General features: G+C 42.7%; 1 protein-coding gene across 1 annotated transcript in view; it reads right to left on the reverse strand.

Moving 5' to 3' along the window:
* Positions 1-3,635: 3,635 nt before the first annotated feature.
* The window catches only part of LOC311123755 (leucine-rich repeat-containing protein 24-like), a gene marked incomplete at both ends in the record, with an annotated part of 32,095 nt that continues 21,667 nt past the window's right edge, over positions 3,636-14,063 (reverse strand). The window contains 2 exons of the mRNA XM_084197993.1: positions 3,636-3,687; positions 3,881-3,941. Coding sequence (XP_084054119.1) covers positions 3,636-3,687; positions 3,881-3,941 — 113 coding nt within the window. The remainder of the gene's footprint in view (positions 3,688-3,880; positions 3,942-14,063) is intronic.

Genomic DNA, 14,063 nt, shown 5'->3' on the forward strand with positions numbered 1-14,063 from the left:
AATTGAGGAGAATAAGAACAATCCTACATTTCTATTTGATACTGTTTCAAAGCTAACTAAAAAGCAGCATTCCCCAAGAGAGGATAGCCTTCACTTCAGCAGTGATGAATTCATGAACTTCTTTGACGAAAAGATCATGATCATTAGAAAGCAAATGACGGACTCCTCTTTGAATCTGCATATTTCTCCAAAGCTCAGTTGTCCTGAGTCTGGACAAAACTGCCAGGACCTAGGATCAATGGAGACACACAAAACTGCCAGGACCTAGGATCAATGGAGACACACAAAACTGCCAGGACCTAGGATCAATGGAGACACACAGAACTGCCAGGACCTAGGATTACATTTACATTACATTTACGTCATTTAGCAGACGCTCTTATCCAGAGCGACTTACAAATTGGTGCATTCACCTTATAGACAGTGGGATAACCACTTTACAATATGTTTTTTTTTTTTTTTTTTTTTTTTGGGGGGGTGGGATAAGGGGGGGTAGAAGGATCAATGGAGACACACAGAACTGCCAGGACCTGGGATCAATGGAGACACACAGAACTGCCAGGACCTAGGATCAATGGAGACACACAGAACTGCCAGGACCTGGGATCAATGGAGACACACAGAACTGCCAGGACCTAGGATCAATGGAGACACACAGAACTGCCAGGACCAAGGATCAATGGAGACACACAGAACTGCCAGGACCAATGATCAATGGAGACACTCAAGTTTTTTAATCCTATATCTCTTGACACATTCATGAAAATAGTCATGGCCTCTAAACCTTCACGCTGCATACAGGACCGTATTCCAACTAAACTACTGAAAGAGCTACTTCCTGTGCTTGGCCCTCCTATGTTGAACATAATAAATGGCTCCCTATCATCTGGATGTGAACCAAACTCACTAAAAGTGGCAGTAATAAAGCCTCTCTTGAAAAAGCCAAACCTTGACCCAGAAAAAGTAAAAAACTATCGGCCTATATCGAATCTCCCATTCCTCTCAATTTTTTTCGAGAAAGCTGTTGTGCAGAAACTGATGTCCTTCTTGAAGACAAAAAATGTATACGAAACACTTCAGTCTGGTTTTAGACCCCATCATAGTACTGAGACCGCATTCATGAAGGTGGTAAATGACCTTTTAATGGCGTCAGACCAAGGCTCTGCATCTCTCCTCGTGCTCCTAGACCTTAGTGCTGCTTTTGACACCATCGATCACCACATCCTTCTGGAGAGATTGGAAACCCTAATTGGTCGACACGGACAAGTTCTTGCCTGGTTTAGATCTTATATGTCGGAAAGATGTCAGTTCGTCTCTGTGGATGGTTTGTCCTCTGACAAATCAATTGTACGTTTCGGTGTTCCTATAGGTTCCGTTTTAGGACCACTGTTGTTTTCACTATATATTCTACCTCTTGGTGATGTCATTCGGAAACACAATGTCAACTTTAACTGCTATGCTGACGACACACAGCTCTACATTTCGATGAAACATGGTGAAGCCCCAAAATTGCCTACCCTGGAAGCCTGTGTTTCAGACATAAGGAAGTGGATTGCGGCAAATTGTTTACTTTTAAACTCGGACAAAACAGATATGCTAGTTCTAGGTCCCAAGAAACAAAGATATCTTCTGTTGGATCTGACAATTAATCTTGATGGTCGTACAGTCGTCTCAAAAAAAACTGTGAAGAACCTCGGCGTTACTCTGGACACTGATCTCTCTTTTGACGAACATATCAAGAATATTTCAAGGACAGCTTTTTTCCATCTTCGTAACATTGCAATAATATTTTGTCCAAAAATGATGCAGAAAAGCTAATCCATGCTTTTGTCACTTCTAGATTAGACTACTGCAATGCTCTACTCTCCAGCTACCCGGATAAAGCACTAAATAAACTTCAGTTAGTGCTAAACACGGCTGCTAGTATCCTGACTAGAACCAAGAAATGTGATCATATTACTTCAGTGCTTCCTGTTAAGGCTAGGGCTGATTTCAAGGTTTTACTGCTAACCTACAAAGCATTACATGGGCTTGCTCCTACCTATCTCTCCGATTTGGTCCTGCCGTACATACCTACACGTAAGCTACGGTCACAAGACGCAGGCCTCCTTATTGTCCCTAGAATTTCTAAGCAAACAGCTGGAGGCAGGGCTTTCTCCTATAGAGCTCAATTTTTATGGAATGGTCTGCCTATCCATGTGAGAGACGCAGACTCGGTCTCAACCTTTAAGTCTTTACTGGACTCATCTCTTCAGTAGGTCCTATGATTGAGTGTAGTCTGGCCCAGGGGTGCTAAGGTGAACGGAAAGGCACTGGAGTGACAAACCGCTGTCTCTGCCTGGCAAGGTTCTTGTCTCTCCATTGGGATTCTCTGCCTCTGACCCTATTACGGGGGCTGAGTCACTGGCTTACTGGTGCTTTCCATGCCGTCCCTAGGAGCGTGCATCACTGACGTGGGTTGAGTCACTGACGTGATCTTCCTGTCCAGTTTGTCACTCCCTCGGGCTCGTGCAGCGGAGGAGATCTTCGTGGGCTATACTCAGCCTTGTCTCAGGGTAGTAGGTTGGTGGTCTGTTGATATCCCTCTGGTGGTGTGGGGGCTGTGCTTTGGCAAAGTGGGTGGGGTTATATCCTGCCTGGTTGCTGACAGTGTCTCCTGACCCCTCCTGTCTCAGCCTCCATTATCTATGCTGCGACAGTCTATGTGCCGGGGGGGCTAGGGTCACTCTTTTATATCTGGTGTTATTCTCCTGTCTTATCTGGTGTCCTGTGTGAATTTAAGTATGCTCCCTCTAATTCTCTCTCTACCTCTCTCCCTCCCATCCCGGAGGACCTGAACCCTAGGACCATGCCTCAGGACTACCTGGCCAGATGACTCCTGGCTGTCCCCAGTCCACCTGGTCGTGCTGCTGCTCCAGTTTCCACTCTTCTGCCTGCGGCTATGGAACCTTGACCTGTTCACTGGACGTGCTACCTTGTCCCAGACCTGCTGTTTACAACTCTTTCTCTCTATCACACCTGCTATTTCAACCTCTAAATGCCCAGCTATGAAAAGCCAAGTGACATTTACTCCTGATGTACTGACCTGTTGCAACCTCTACAACCACTGTGATTATTATTTGAAAAATCTGGCCTTATTGGCCATGTACTATTATAATCTCCCCCCGGCACAGCCAGAAGAGGACTGGCCACCCCTCAGAGCCTGGTTCCTCTCTAGGTTTCTTCCTAGGTTCCAGCCTTTCTAGGGAGTTTTTCCTAGCCACCGTGCTTCTACAAAAACCGCTGGTAGGCTTGACGAGACAAGACGAACTGGCAACAGACAAACAGAAAACACAGGTATAAATACCCTGGGGATAATGGGGAAGATGGGCGACACCTGGAGGGGGGTGGAGACAAGCACAAAGACAGGTGAAACAGAGCAGGGTGTGACAGTACCCCCCCTCTAGGGGTGCCACCTGGTGTCCTACCTGGGTGCATACCTGGTTGACCGGGGTGCCGGCGTTGGAACTCAGCGATGAGGCCTGGGTCCTGGATGTCCCTAGCGGGGACCCAGCACCTCTCCTCCGGGCCATAACCCTCCCAGTCAACCAGGTACTGGAATCCCCTGCCCCGCGGTCGAACCTTCAGGAGGCGCCTCACTGTGTACGCCGGTTGGCCAACGATGAGACAGGGGAGAAACGGGGGGGCCTGGAAACAGGAGACAAAGGGCTGTGAGACATGGGTTTAATCCTAGACACATGAAAAAGGGATTTATGCGGAGGGTACGGGGCGACAGAAGACGAACAGCAGAAGGGCCGATGATGGGGAAATGGCCGATTAAACGGGGGGAACGTTTGCGGGACTCCATCCGGAGGGGCTGATCTCAAGTGGACAGCCATACCCTCTGCCCGAGATGATACCGGGGAGCTGAGGTTCGGTGGTGGTCCACTTGTCATCGATACCTGGAGGTGGTCTTGAGAAGAGCCGACCGGGTTCAGGGTATGCCGACCTCTTCCTCTTGCTCCGGGAAGAGCGGGGGCTGATAACCCAGGGAACACACTGTCTGGACAGGGAAACAGCACCTCTCTGTAGACCACCTCCCTTACCAAGGCCCTTCTCTCCAATCCAGTTGTAGAAACATCTCAAGGATCAATGGAAAGAGGATGCACCTGAGCTCCATTACGAGTCTCATACCAAAGTGTCTGAACAAATAAGGTATTTCTGTTTTCGATTTTTAATAAATTTGGTACAATTTCAAAACACCTGTTTTCATTTTGTAATTCTGGGGTATTGTTTGTAGATTGCTGAGGATTTTTATTGATTTAATCAATTTTAGAATAAGGCTGTAACGTAACAAAATGTGGAAAAAGGCACTGTATACTCAATGGAAAAGTCATAAAAAACTGCTGTCTGTCCCGAGCTCACTTGCTCGGGTTTCTGAGGGCCCGTAATAGGCTAGTTCATACAAGCAACAGCTTCGGGCCCGATCCAGTTGATGATTTGTTGCACTTCACTAGCAATAGCTCAAGTCAAGACAGATAGAAAGGACTGTGGTTTACTGAACAGTTCTTCACAAGGTACGACAGACAGACAGAGTTAACCAACAGTTCTTCACAAGGTACGACAGACAGACAGAGTTAACCAACAGTCCTTCACAAGGTACGACAGACAGACAGACAGACAGACAGACAGACAGAGTTAACGGAGTCATATCAAAATCAAATCAAAGTTTATTGTTCATGTACACAGTTTAGCAGATGTTATTGCAGGTGCAGCAAAATGCTTATGTTACTAGCTCCTAACATTGCAGTAAAATGTCAAACAAGTTCATGACAAAAAAATATATGTAATGACAAAAAAAATATCAAGAAACGTCGAAACGAATCCAATTAACTACCCAAATAGCACTGTCACAGTAATCCAATTAACAACCCAAATAGGACTGTAACAGTAATCCAAATGCAATCTCAATAAGTATTTGATCCCCTGCTGATTTTGTACGTTTGCACACTGACAAAGACATGATCAGTCTATAATTTTAATGGTAGGTTTATTTGAACAGTGAGAGACAGAATAACAACAACAAAATCCAGAAAAATGCATGTCAAAAATGTTATAAATTGATTTGCATTTTAATGAGGGAAATAAGTATTTGACTCGTCTGCAAAACATGACTTAGTACTTGGTGGCAAACCCTTGTTGGCAATCACAGAGGTCAGACGTTTCTTGTAGTTGGCCACCAGGTTTGCACACATCTCAGGAGGGATTTTGTCCCACTCCTCTTTGCAGATCTTCTCCAAGTCATTAAGGTTTTGAGGCTGACGTTTGGCAACTCGAACCTTCAGCTCCCTCCACAGATTTTCTATGGGGTTAAGGTCTGGAGACTGGCTAGGCCACTCCAGGACCTTAATGTGCTTCTTCTTGAGCCACTCCTTTGTTGCCTTGGCCGTGTGTTTTGGGTCATTGTCACGCTGGAATACCCATTCATGACCCATTTTCAATGCCCTGGCTGAGGGAAGGAGGTTCTCACCCAAGATTTGACGGTACATGGCCCCGTCCATCGTCCCTTTGATGCAGTGAAGTTGTCCTGTCCCCTTAGCAGAAAAACACCCCAAAGCATAATGTTTCCACCTCTATGTTTGACAGTGGGGATGGTGTTCTTGGGGTCATAGGCAGCATTCCTCCTCCTCCAAACACGGCGAGTTGAGTTGATGCCAAAGAGCTCCATTTTGGTCTCATCTGACCACAACACTTTCACCCAGTTCTCCTCTGAATCATTCAGATGTTCATTGGCAAACTTCAGATAGGCATGTATATGTGCTTTCTTGAGAAGGGAGACCTTTCGGGCGCTGCAGGATTTCAGTCCTTCACGGCGTAGTGTGTTACCAATTGTTTTCTTGGTGACTATGGTCCCAGCTGCCTTGAGATCATTGACAAGATCCTCCCGTGTAGTTCTGGGCTGATTCCTGACCATTCTCATGATCATTGCAACTCCACGAGGTGAGATCTTGCATGGAGCCCCAGGCCGAGGGAGATTGACACGTCTTTTGTGTTTCTTCCATTTGCGAATAATCGCACCAACTGTTGTCACCTTCTCACCAAGATGCTTTGTGATGGTCTTGTAGCCCATTCCAGCCTTGTGTAGGTCTACAATCTTGTCCCCAGTGTGCTCCTAATCTCAGCTCGTTACCTGTATGAAAGACACCTGGGAGCCAGAAATCTTTCTGATTGAGAGGGGGTCAAATACTTATTTCCCTCATTAAAATGCAAATCAATTTATAACATTTTTGACACCCGTTTTTCTGGATTTTTTTGTTGTTATTCTGTCTCTCGCTGTTCAAATAAACCTACCATTATAATTATAGACTGATCATTTCTTTGTCAGTGGGCAAACGTACAAAATCAGCAGGGATCAAATACTTTTTTCCCTCACTGTATATATATATATACCAGATTAATTGACACAAGATACAGTAAGAATATGTACAGCAGTAGATATATTACAGTGAGCTATGTCAAGAATCCAGTATATGAATAAATATGTGGTGTGTATAAACAGTGTAACTAAAATGCAATATACAGTAGTAGAAATATTAGAATGAGCTATGTCGAGAATACAGTATATAAATACTTAGTTTAAAAAAACACACATGGCAAAACCGATAGAATGGCAGGGAAGTAGCTTCTGAATCAGAGTGTGGAATATAAATGTATGTGAATGGTGTATATGGTGTATATGGTGTATATGGTGTATATGGTGTATATGGTGTATATGTATATATAAATGTATGTGAATGGTGTATATGGTGTATATGGTGTATATGGTGTATATGGTGTATATGTATATATAAATGTATGTGAATGGTGTATATGGTGTATATGGTGTATATGTATAATATAATATAATAATATATAATATAATATAATATGCCATTTAGCAGACGCTTTTATCCAAAGCGACTTACAGTCATGCGTGCATACATTTTTGTGTATGGGTGGTCCCGGGGATCGAACCCACTACCTTGGCGTTACAAGCGCCGTGCTCTACCAGCTGAGCTACAGAGGACCACGTGTATATATAAATGTATGTGAATGGTGTATATGGTGTATATGGTGTATATGGTGTATATGGTGTATATGTATATATAAATGTATGTGAATGGTGTATATGGTGTATATGGTGTATATGGTGTATATGGTGTATATGGTGTATATGGTGTATATGTATATATAAATGTATGTGAATGGTGTATATGTGCAGTATATCAATAGAATATATGCAATTTAGCAGATGCTTTTATCCAAATCGACTTACATTCCTGGGAATGGAACCCACTACTCTGGCGTTACAAGCGCCACGCTCTACCAACTAAGCTACAAAGTTATGTACAGCAGTAGTTATATAGGATGAACCATGACTAGAATACAGTATATACATATGAAGAGGACAGCAGTAGTTATATAGGATGAACCATGACTAGAATACAGTATATACATATGAAGTGGACAGCAGTAGTTATATAGGATGAACCATGACTAGAATACAGTATATACATATGAAGAGGACATCAGTAGTTATATAGGATGAACCATGACTAGAATACAGTATATACATATGAAGAGGACAGCAGTAGTTATATAGGATGAACCATGACTAGAATACAGTATATACATATGAAGAGGACAGCAGTAGTTATATAGGATGAACCATGACTGGAATGCAATATATACATATGAAGAGGACAGCAGTAGTTATATAGGATGAACCATGACTAGAATACAGTATATACATATGAAGAGGACAGCAGTAGTTATATAGGATGAACCATGACTAGAATACAGTATATACATATGAAGAGGACAGCAGTAGTTATATAGGATGAACCATGACTAGAATACAGTATATACATATGAAGTGGACAGCAGTAGTTATATAGGATGAACCATGACTAGAATACAGTATATAGATATGAAGTGGACAGCAGTAGTTATATAGGATGAACCATGACTAGAATACAGTATATACATATGAAGTGGACAGCAGTAGTTATATAGGATGAACCATGACTAGAATACAGTATATACATATGAAGTGGGTAACATGATGGCACCGACAGACACGTCACCCTGTTTCTAGCTCCTTGACAACTTTGCAGTATTTTTTTTTTGTGCGTCTTATTTCTTACATTATTTGCTCAGAAAGTTTCCTGTATTATTACAGCCGAAAATAACTTTTGGATATTAGATCGGCGGTCACTCACCAGAAATATGACTTCCCTGACCTGGACGCTTTGTTTGAAAGCAGTCCCATTTATCCCTGGTGCTACAGAGAAACATCAACTCTGGAAAAGAGGGAGGAGAAGTGGGAGGAGAAGAGGGAGGAGAAGAGGGAGGAGAAGGGGGAGGAGAAGAGGGAGGAGAAGGAGGAGAAGAGGGAGGAGAAGAGGGAGGAGAAGGGGGAGGAGAAGTGGGAGGAGAAGAGGGAGGAGAAGTGGGAGGAGAAGTGGGAGGAGAAGAGGGAGGAGAAGAGGGAGGAGAAGGGGGAGGAGAAGAGGGAGGAGAAGGAGGAGAAGAGGGAGGAGAAGAGGGAGGAGAAGAGGGAGGAGAAGAGGGAGGAGAAGGGGGAGGAGAAGTGGGAGGAGAAGAGGGAGGAGAAGAGGGAGGAGAAGGGGGAGGAGAAGAGGGAGGAGAAGGAGGAGAAGAGGGAGGAGAAGAGGGAGGAGAAGAGGGAGGAGAAGGGGGAGGAGAAGGGGGAGGAGAAGAGGGAGGAGAAGAGGGAGGAGAAGTGGGAGGAGAAGAGGGAGGAGAAGAGGGAGGAGAAGGGGGAGGAGAAGAGGGAGGAGAAGGAGGAGAAGAGGGAGGAGAAGAGGGAGAAGAAGAGGGAGGAGAAGTGGGAGGAGAAGAGGGAGGAGAAGTGGGAGGAGAAGAGGGAGGAGAAGAGGGAGGAGAAGAGGGAGGAGAAGTCAGGGACTGTAACATACTCCGTTTTATGGAATCATGGCTCTCTCCGGATATACTGTCCACGTCCATACAGCCAGCGGGGTTCATTGCGCGGACAGGAAGAAAGAGCTCTCTGGGAAAAAGAAAGGTGGAGGGGTATGTCTCATGATTAACTTACTCATGGTGTGATTGTGGTAACGAACAGGAACTCAAGTCCTTTTGTTCTCTCGATCAGGAATACCTCACCATCAAATGCCGACCGCATTACGTCCCAAGATCATTTTATTTGGTGATTGTCACTGGAATTAGTAAAAACTGGAAACCGCATATCCTGAGGCTGGATTTATTTATATAGTTAACCATTATTGTTCGTCAGGGTGTGGTTTAGAGAGAGAAAAAGTCACATCTCTTCAAAAATCTACTCTCAGCACTAGATATCCTCCTGTCCCTATCAATGGATCTCTCCCCTCAGTGGATCTCCTCTCCTCAGTGAATCTCTCCCCTCAGTGGATCTCCTCCCAGCAGTGGATCTCATCCCCTCAGCGGATCTCCTCCCCTCAGTAGATGTCCTCTCAGCAGTGGATCTCGTAGGGCCCTTCTAGTCCCTCTACAGGGGCCCTACTATACCCCAGTCCTCCAGCCTGCCATTGTCCTGGAGAATAATAACAATAGTAACAATAATAATAACAGTAATAATGATAATAATGATATAATAATAATGATATAATAATATAATAATAATAATAATATTAATAATGACAATGATAATGACAATAATAATGATAATAATAATAATAATAATAATAATAATAATAATAATAATAATAATAATAATAATGATAATAATAATAATGATAATGATAATAATATGGACCTACATAAGTTTTAGTTACAACTTATAAGCACCTTTCAAAATACAGATGGACAGTTAGGGAACTATTTTTAATACATAATACAATCATCATCATCCTCATCATCCTCATCTTCATCATCCTCATCTTCATCATCAAGAAAAGGGCTAAGAATAGCCATATTAATATATGAAATAAGGTTAATGAAATCAATAACTTGCTAACATTGGATAACGTTCATATACTGGCCATCTCTGAAACTCACTTAGATAATAGCTTTGATGATACAGCAGTAGGAGTACAGGGATATAACATCTACAGAAAAGACAGGAATGCCTGTAGGGGAGGTGTTGCTGTATATGTTCAGAGCCATATTCATGTAAAGCTTAGAGAGGATCTCATGTCAAATGTTGTTCGTCTGCTTCATCTAAAGCCTCTTCTTTTGGGGTGCTGATACAGGCCACCAAGTGCTAACAGTCAGTATCTGGATAATATGTGTGTAATGCTTGATAATGTGCTATTTTCTGGGTGACCTGGACATTGACTGTTTAGCAACTAACTGTCCTTTCAAGAGCTTCTAACTGTGACTAATGCCTGTAATATGACCCAGGTTATCACTCAACCAACTAGAGTGTATATCAATAGTGATGGATCTGTGACATCCACTTGTATTGATCATATATTCACCAACGCTGCAGAGCTTTGCTCCAAAGCAATATCAGTTCCCATTGGCTATAGTGACCATAACATTGTGGCAATAACAAGGAAAGCAGGGCCTAAAGTAATTTATTAGAGATCACACAAAACAATTCAGTACTCTTTTGTTGAAGATGTGAAACATTTGTGTTGGTCTGATGTGTATGAGGAAGTGAATCCAGATGCAGCACTGGACGTATTTGTAAAAAGTATTCATGCCAATAATTGACCAGCATGCACCTGTTAAGACACTAACTGTGAACTCTTAGAGCCCTCTAGATTGATGAACTGAACAATGGTTCAAAGAAATCATGCAAAAGAGGTCAGGCTGCTCAGCTGTTAATAGAGAAATGTTGTGACTAAACTTAACAAAAACAATAAATTATATTACCAAACAAAGATAAATGACATAAAACAAAATGGAAAAGGACTTTGGAGAACATTAAATGATATCATGGGGAGAAAACCCAATTAATCTCCATCATTCTTTAAAGTTGATGTAACATTGGATGGTCAGTTATCATGGTCAAGTCATATTGACAAAGTTGTTGTGAATATGGGGGAGGGGTATGTCTGTTATGAAAAGACGTTCTGTGTTTTTGACACAAAAATCAACTGTACTAGTTGTTCAGGTTCTGATCTTGTCCCGTCTTGATGACTGTCTGGTAATATGGTCAGGGGCAGCAAAGAAAGACCTAGCAAAGCTGCAGCTGGTTCAAACCAGAGCAGCACGCCTTGCCCTTAACTGCACATACAGAACTAACATCAACAGAAAATCACATTGTATGATTTTAAAGTAATTAATTTGCATTTTATTGCATGACATAAGTATTTGATACATCAGAAAAGCAGAACTTAATATTTGGTACAGAAACCTTTGTTTGCAATTATAGAGATCATACGTTTCCTGTAGATCTTGACCAGGTTTGCACACACTGCAGCAGGGATTTTGGCCCACTCCTCCATACAGACCTTCTCCAGATCCTTCAGGTTTCGGGGCTGTCGCTAGGCAATACGGACTTTCAGCTCCCTCCAAAGATTTTCTATTGGGTTCAGGTCTGTAGACTGGCTAGGCCACTCCAGGACCTTGAGATGCTTCTTACGGAGCCACTCCTTAGTTGCCCTGGCTGTGTGTTTCGGGTCGTTGTCATGCTGGAAGACCCAGCCACGACCCATCCTCAATGCTCTTGCTGAGGGAAGGAGGTTGTTGGCCAAGATCTCGCGATACATGGCCCCATCCATCCTCCCCTCAATACGGTGCAGTCGTCCTGTCCCCTTTGCAGAAAAGCATCCCCAAAGAATGATGTTTCCACCTCCATGCTTCACGGTTGGGATGGTGTTCTTGGGGTTGTACTCATCCTTCTTCTTCCTCCAAACACGGCGAGTGGAGTTTAGATCAAAAAGCTCTATTTTTGTCTCATCAGACCACATGACCTTCTCCCATTCCTCCTCTGGATCATCCAGATGGTCATTGGCAAACTTCAGACGGGCCTGGACATGCGCTGGCTTGAGAAGGGGGACCATGCGTGCGCTGCAGGATTTTAATCCATGACGGCGTAGTGTGTTACTAATGGTTTTCTTTGAGACTGTGGTCCCAGCTCTCTTCAGGTCATTGACCAGGTCCTGCCGTGTAGTTCTGGGCTGATCCCTCACCTTCCTCATGATCATTGATGCCCCACGAGGTGAGATCTTGCATGGAGCCCCAGACCAAGGGTGATTGACCGTCATCTTGAACTTCTTCCATTTTCTAATAATTGCGCCAACAGTTGTTGCCTTCTCACCAAGCTGCTTGCCTATTGTCCTGTAGCCCATCCCAGCCTTGTGCAGGTCTACAATTTTATCCCTGATGTCCTTACACAGCTCTCTGGTCTTGGCCATTGTGGAGAGGTTGGAGTCTGTTTGATTGAGTGTGTGGACAGGTGTCTTTTATACAGATAACGAGTTCAAACAGGTGCAGTTAATACATGTAATGAGTGGAGAACAGGAGGGCTTCTTAAAGAAAAACTAACAGGTCTGTGAGAGCCGGAATTCTTACTGGTTGGTAGGTGATCAAATACTTATGTCATGCAATAAAATGCAAATTAATTACTTAAAAATCATACAATGTGATTTTCTGGATTTTTGTTTTAGATTCCATCTCTCACAGTTGAAGTGTCCCTATGATAAAAATTACAGACCTCTACATGCTTTGTAAGTAGGAAAACCTGCAAAATCGGCAGTGTATCAAATACTTGTTCTCCCCACTGTACCCCACAAGACATGCCACCATGGGTCTCTTCACAGTCCCCAAGTCCAAAACGAATTCACAGCTACACACAGTTTTATACAGAGCCATGATAACATGGAACTCCCTTCCGTCTCCAATTACTCAAACAAACAGCAACATGACCTTTAAAAGACAACAACTCATGGAACGGCTGGGACTTCTAGGGGACACACAGACACACAGACACACACACACACACACAGACACACAGACACACAGACACACACACACACAGACACACACACACACAGACACACAGACACACAGACACACAGACACACACACACACAGACACACAGACACACACACACACACACAGACACACAGACACACTCTATGACACACATCATTGTTTAGTTGTGTTGTTTGTGTATCATTGTTTAGTTGTGTTGTTTGTGTATCATTGCTTAGTTGTGTTGTTTGTGTATCATTGTTTAGTTGTGTTGTTTGTGTATCATTGTTTAGTTGTGTTGTTTGTGTATCTGTATTTTACATTAGTGTGACTGTCCTCGTCTATCAGTGTTTTGTTAGTTATCTTGTTTTGTGTTTTTTGTGGACCCCAGGAAGAGTAGCTGCTGCTTCTGCAAAAAGCTAATGGGGAATAAACCAAATCAACAAAAAAAATTATCTCATCCCCGCATAAATGCTAATCTCCCCTGTTATTGGTAATGGTGAGAGGTTAGCATGTTTTGGGGGTATGATATAAAATGCTAATGGTGAGAGGTTAGCATGTTTTGGGGGTATGATATAAAATGCTAATGGTGAGAGGTTAGCATGTTTTGGAGGCATGGTCTTTGTGCATCTGTAACGTTCTCACTCATCATTATTCACAATTCATTCATGATTATCTGTAACCATATTTATGTAGAAGTGTTCAGAAACATATTATATTCTTATTTATAATAAAATGTACTCCAAAATTACACAATACATTATTTACCATTCATTTCTATTGGGCACAACATAATCTGAAACACAACCAAAACAAACTGCAAATGCATCCAACAAGTTTGTAGAGTCACAAGCTTGATGTAGTCATTGCCTGCTAGAAATATGGGACCAAATACTAAACTTTTGACTAAATGCAAAACACTATAAATAAAATTTCAAAAGACTTATGACACCTTCAAATGGGGGGACTAGATACATAAAGTGCATTCATTTCTAAACTGTAAAATACATATGTAAGAAAATACCCTAAAATAAAAGGTGATATTCTGTACTGTCACCTCATATAAAACATTTGATCTTAAATCCAAAATGCTGGAGTATAGCACCAAATGAAAGGTTTTAGCTCTACTGTCCAAATAAAGTGTTTAACAATCCTATTT

The sequence above is a fragment of the Coregonus lavaretus genome (assembly GCF_964263955.1).
Source record: "Coregonus lavaretus genome assembly, contig: HAP1_SCAFFOLD_2692, whole genome shotgun sequence".
Taxonomy (NCBI): Eukaryota; Metazoa; Chordata; class Actinopteri; order Salmoniformes; family Salmonidae; genus Coregonus; species Coregonus lavaretus.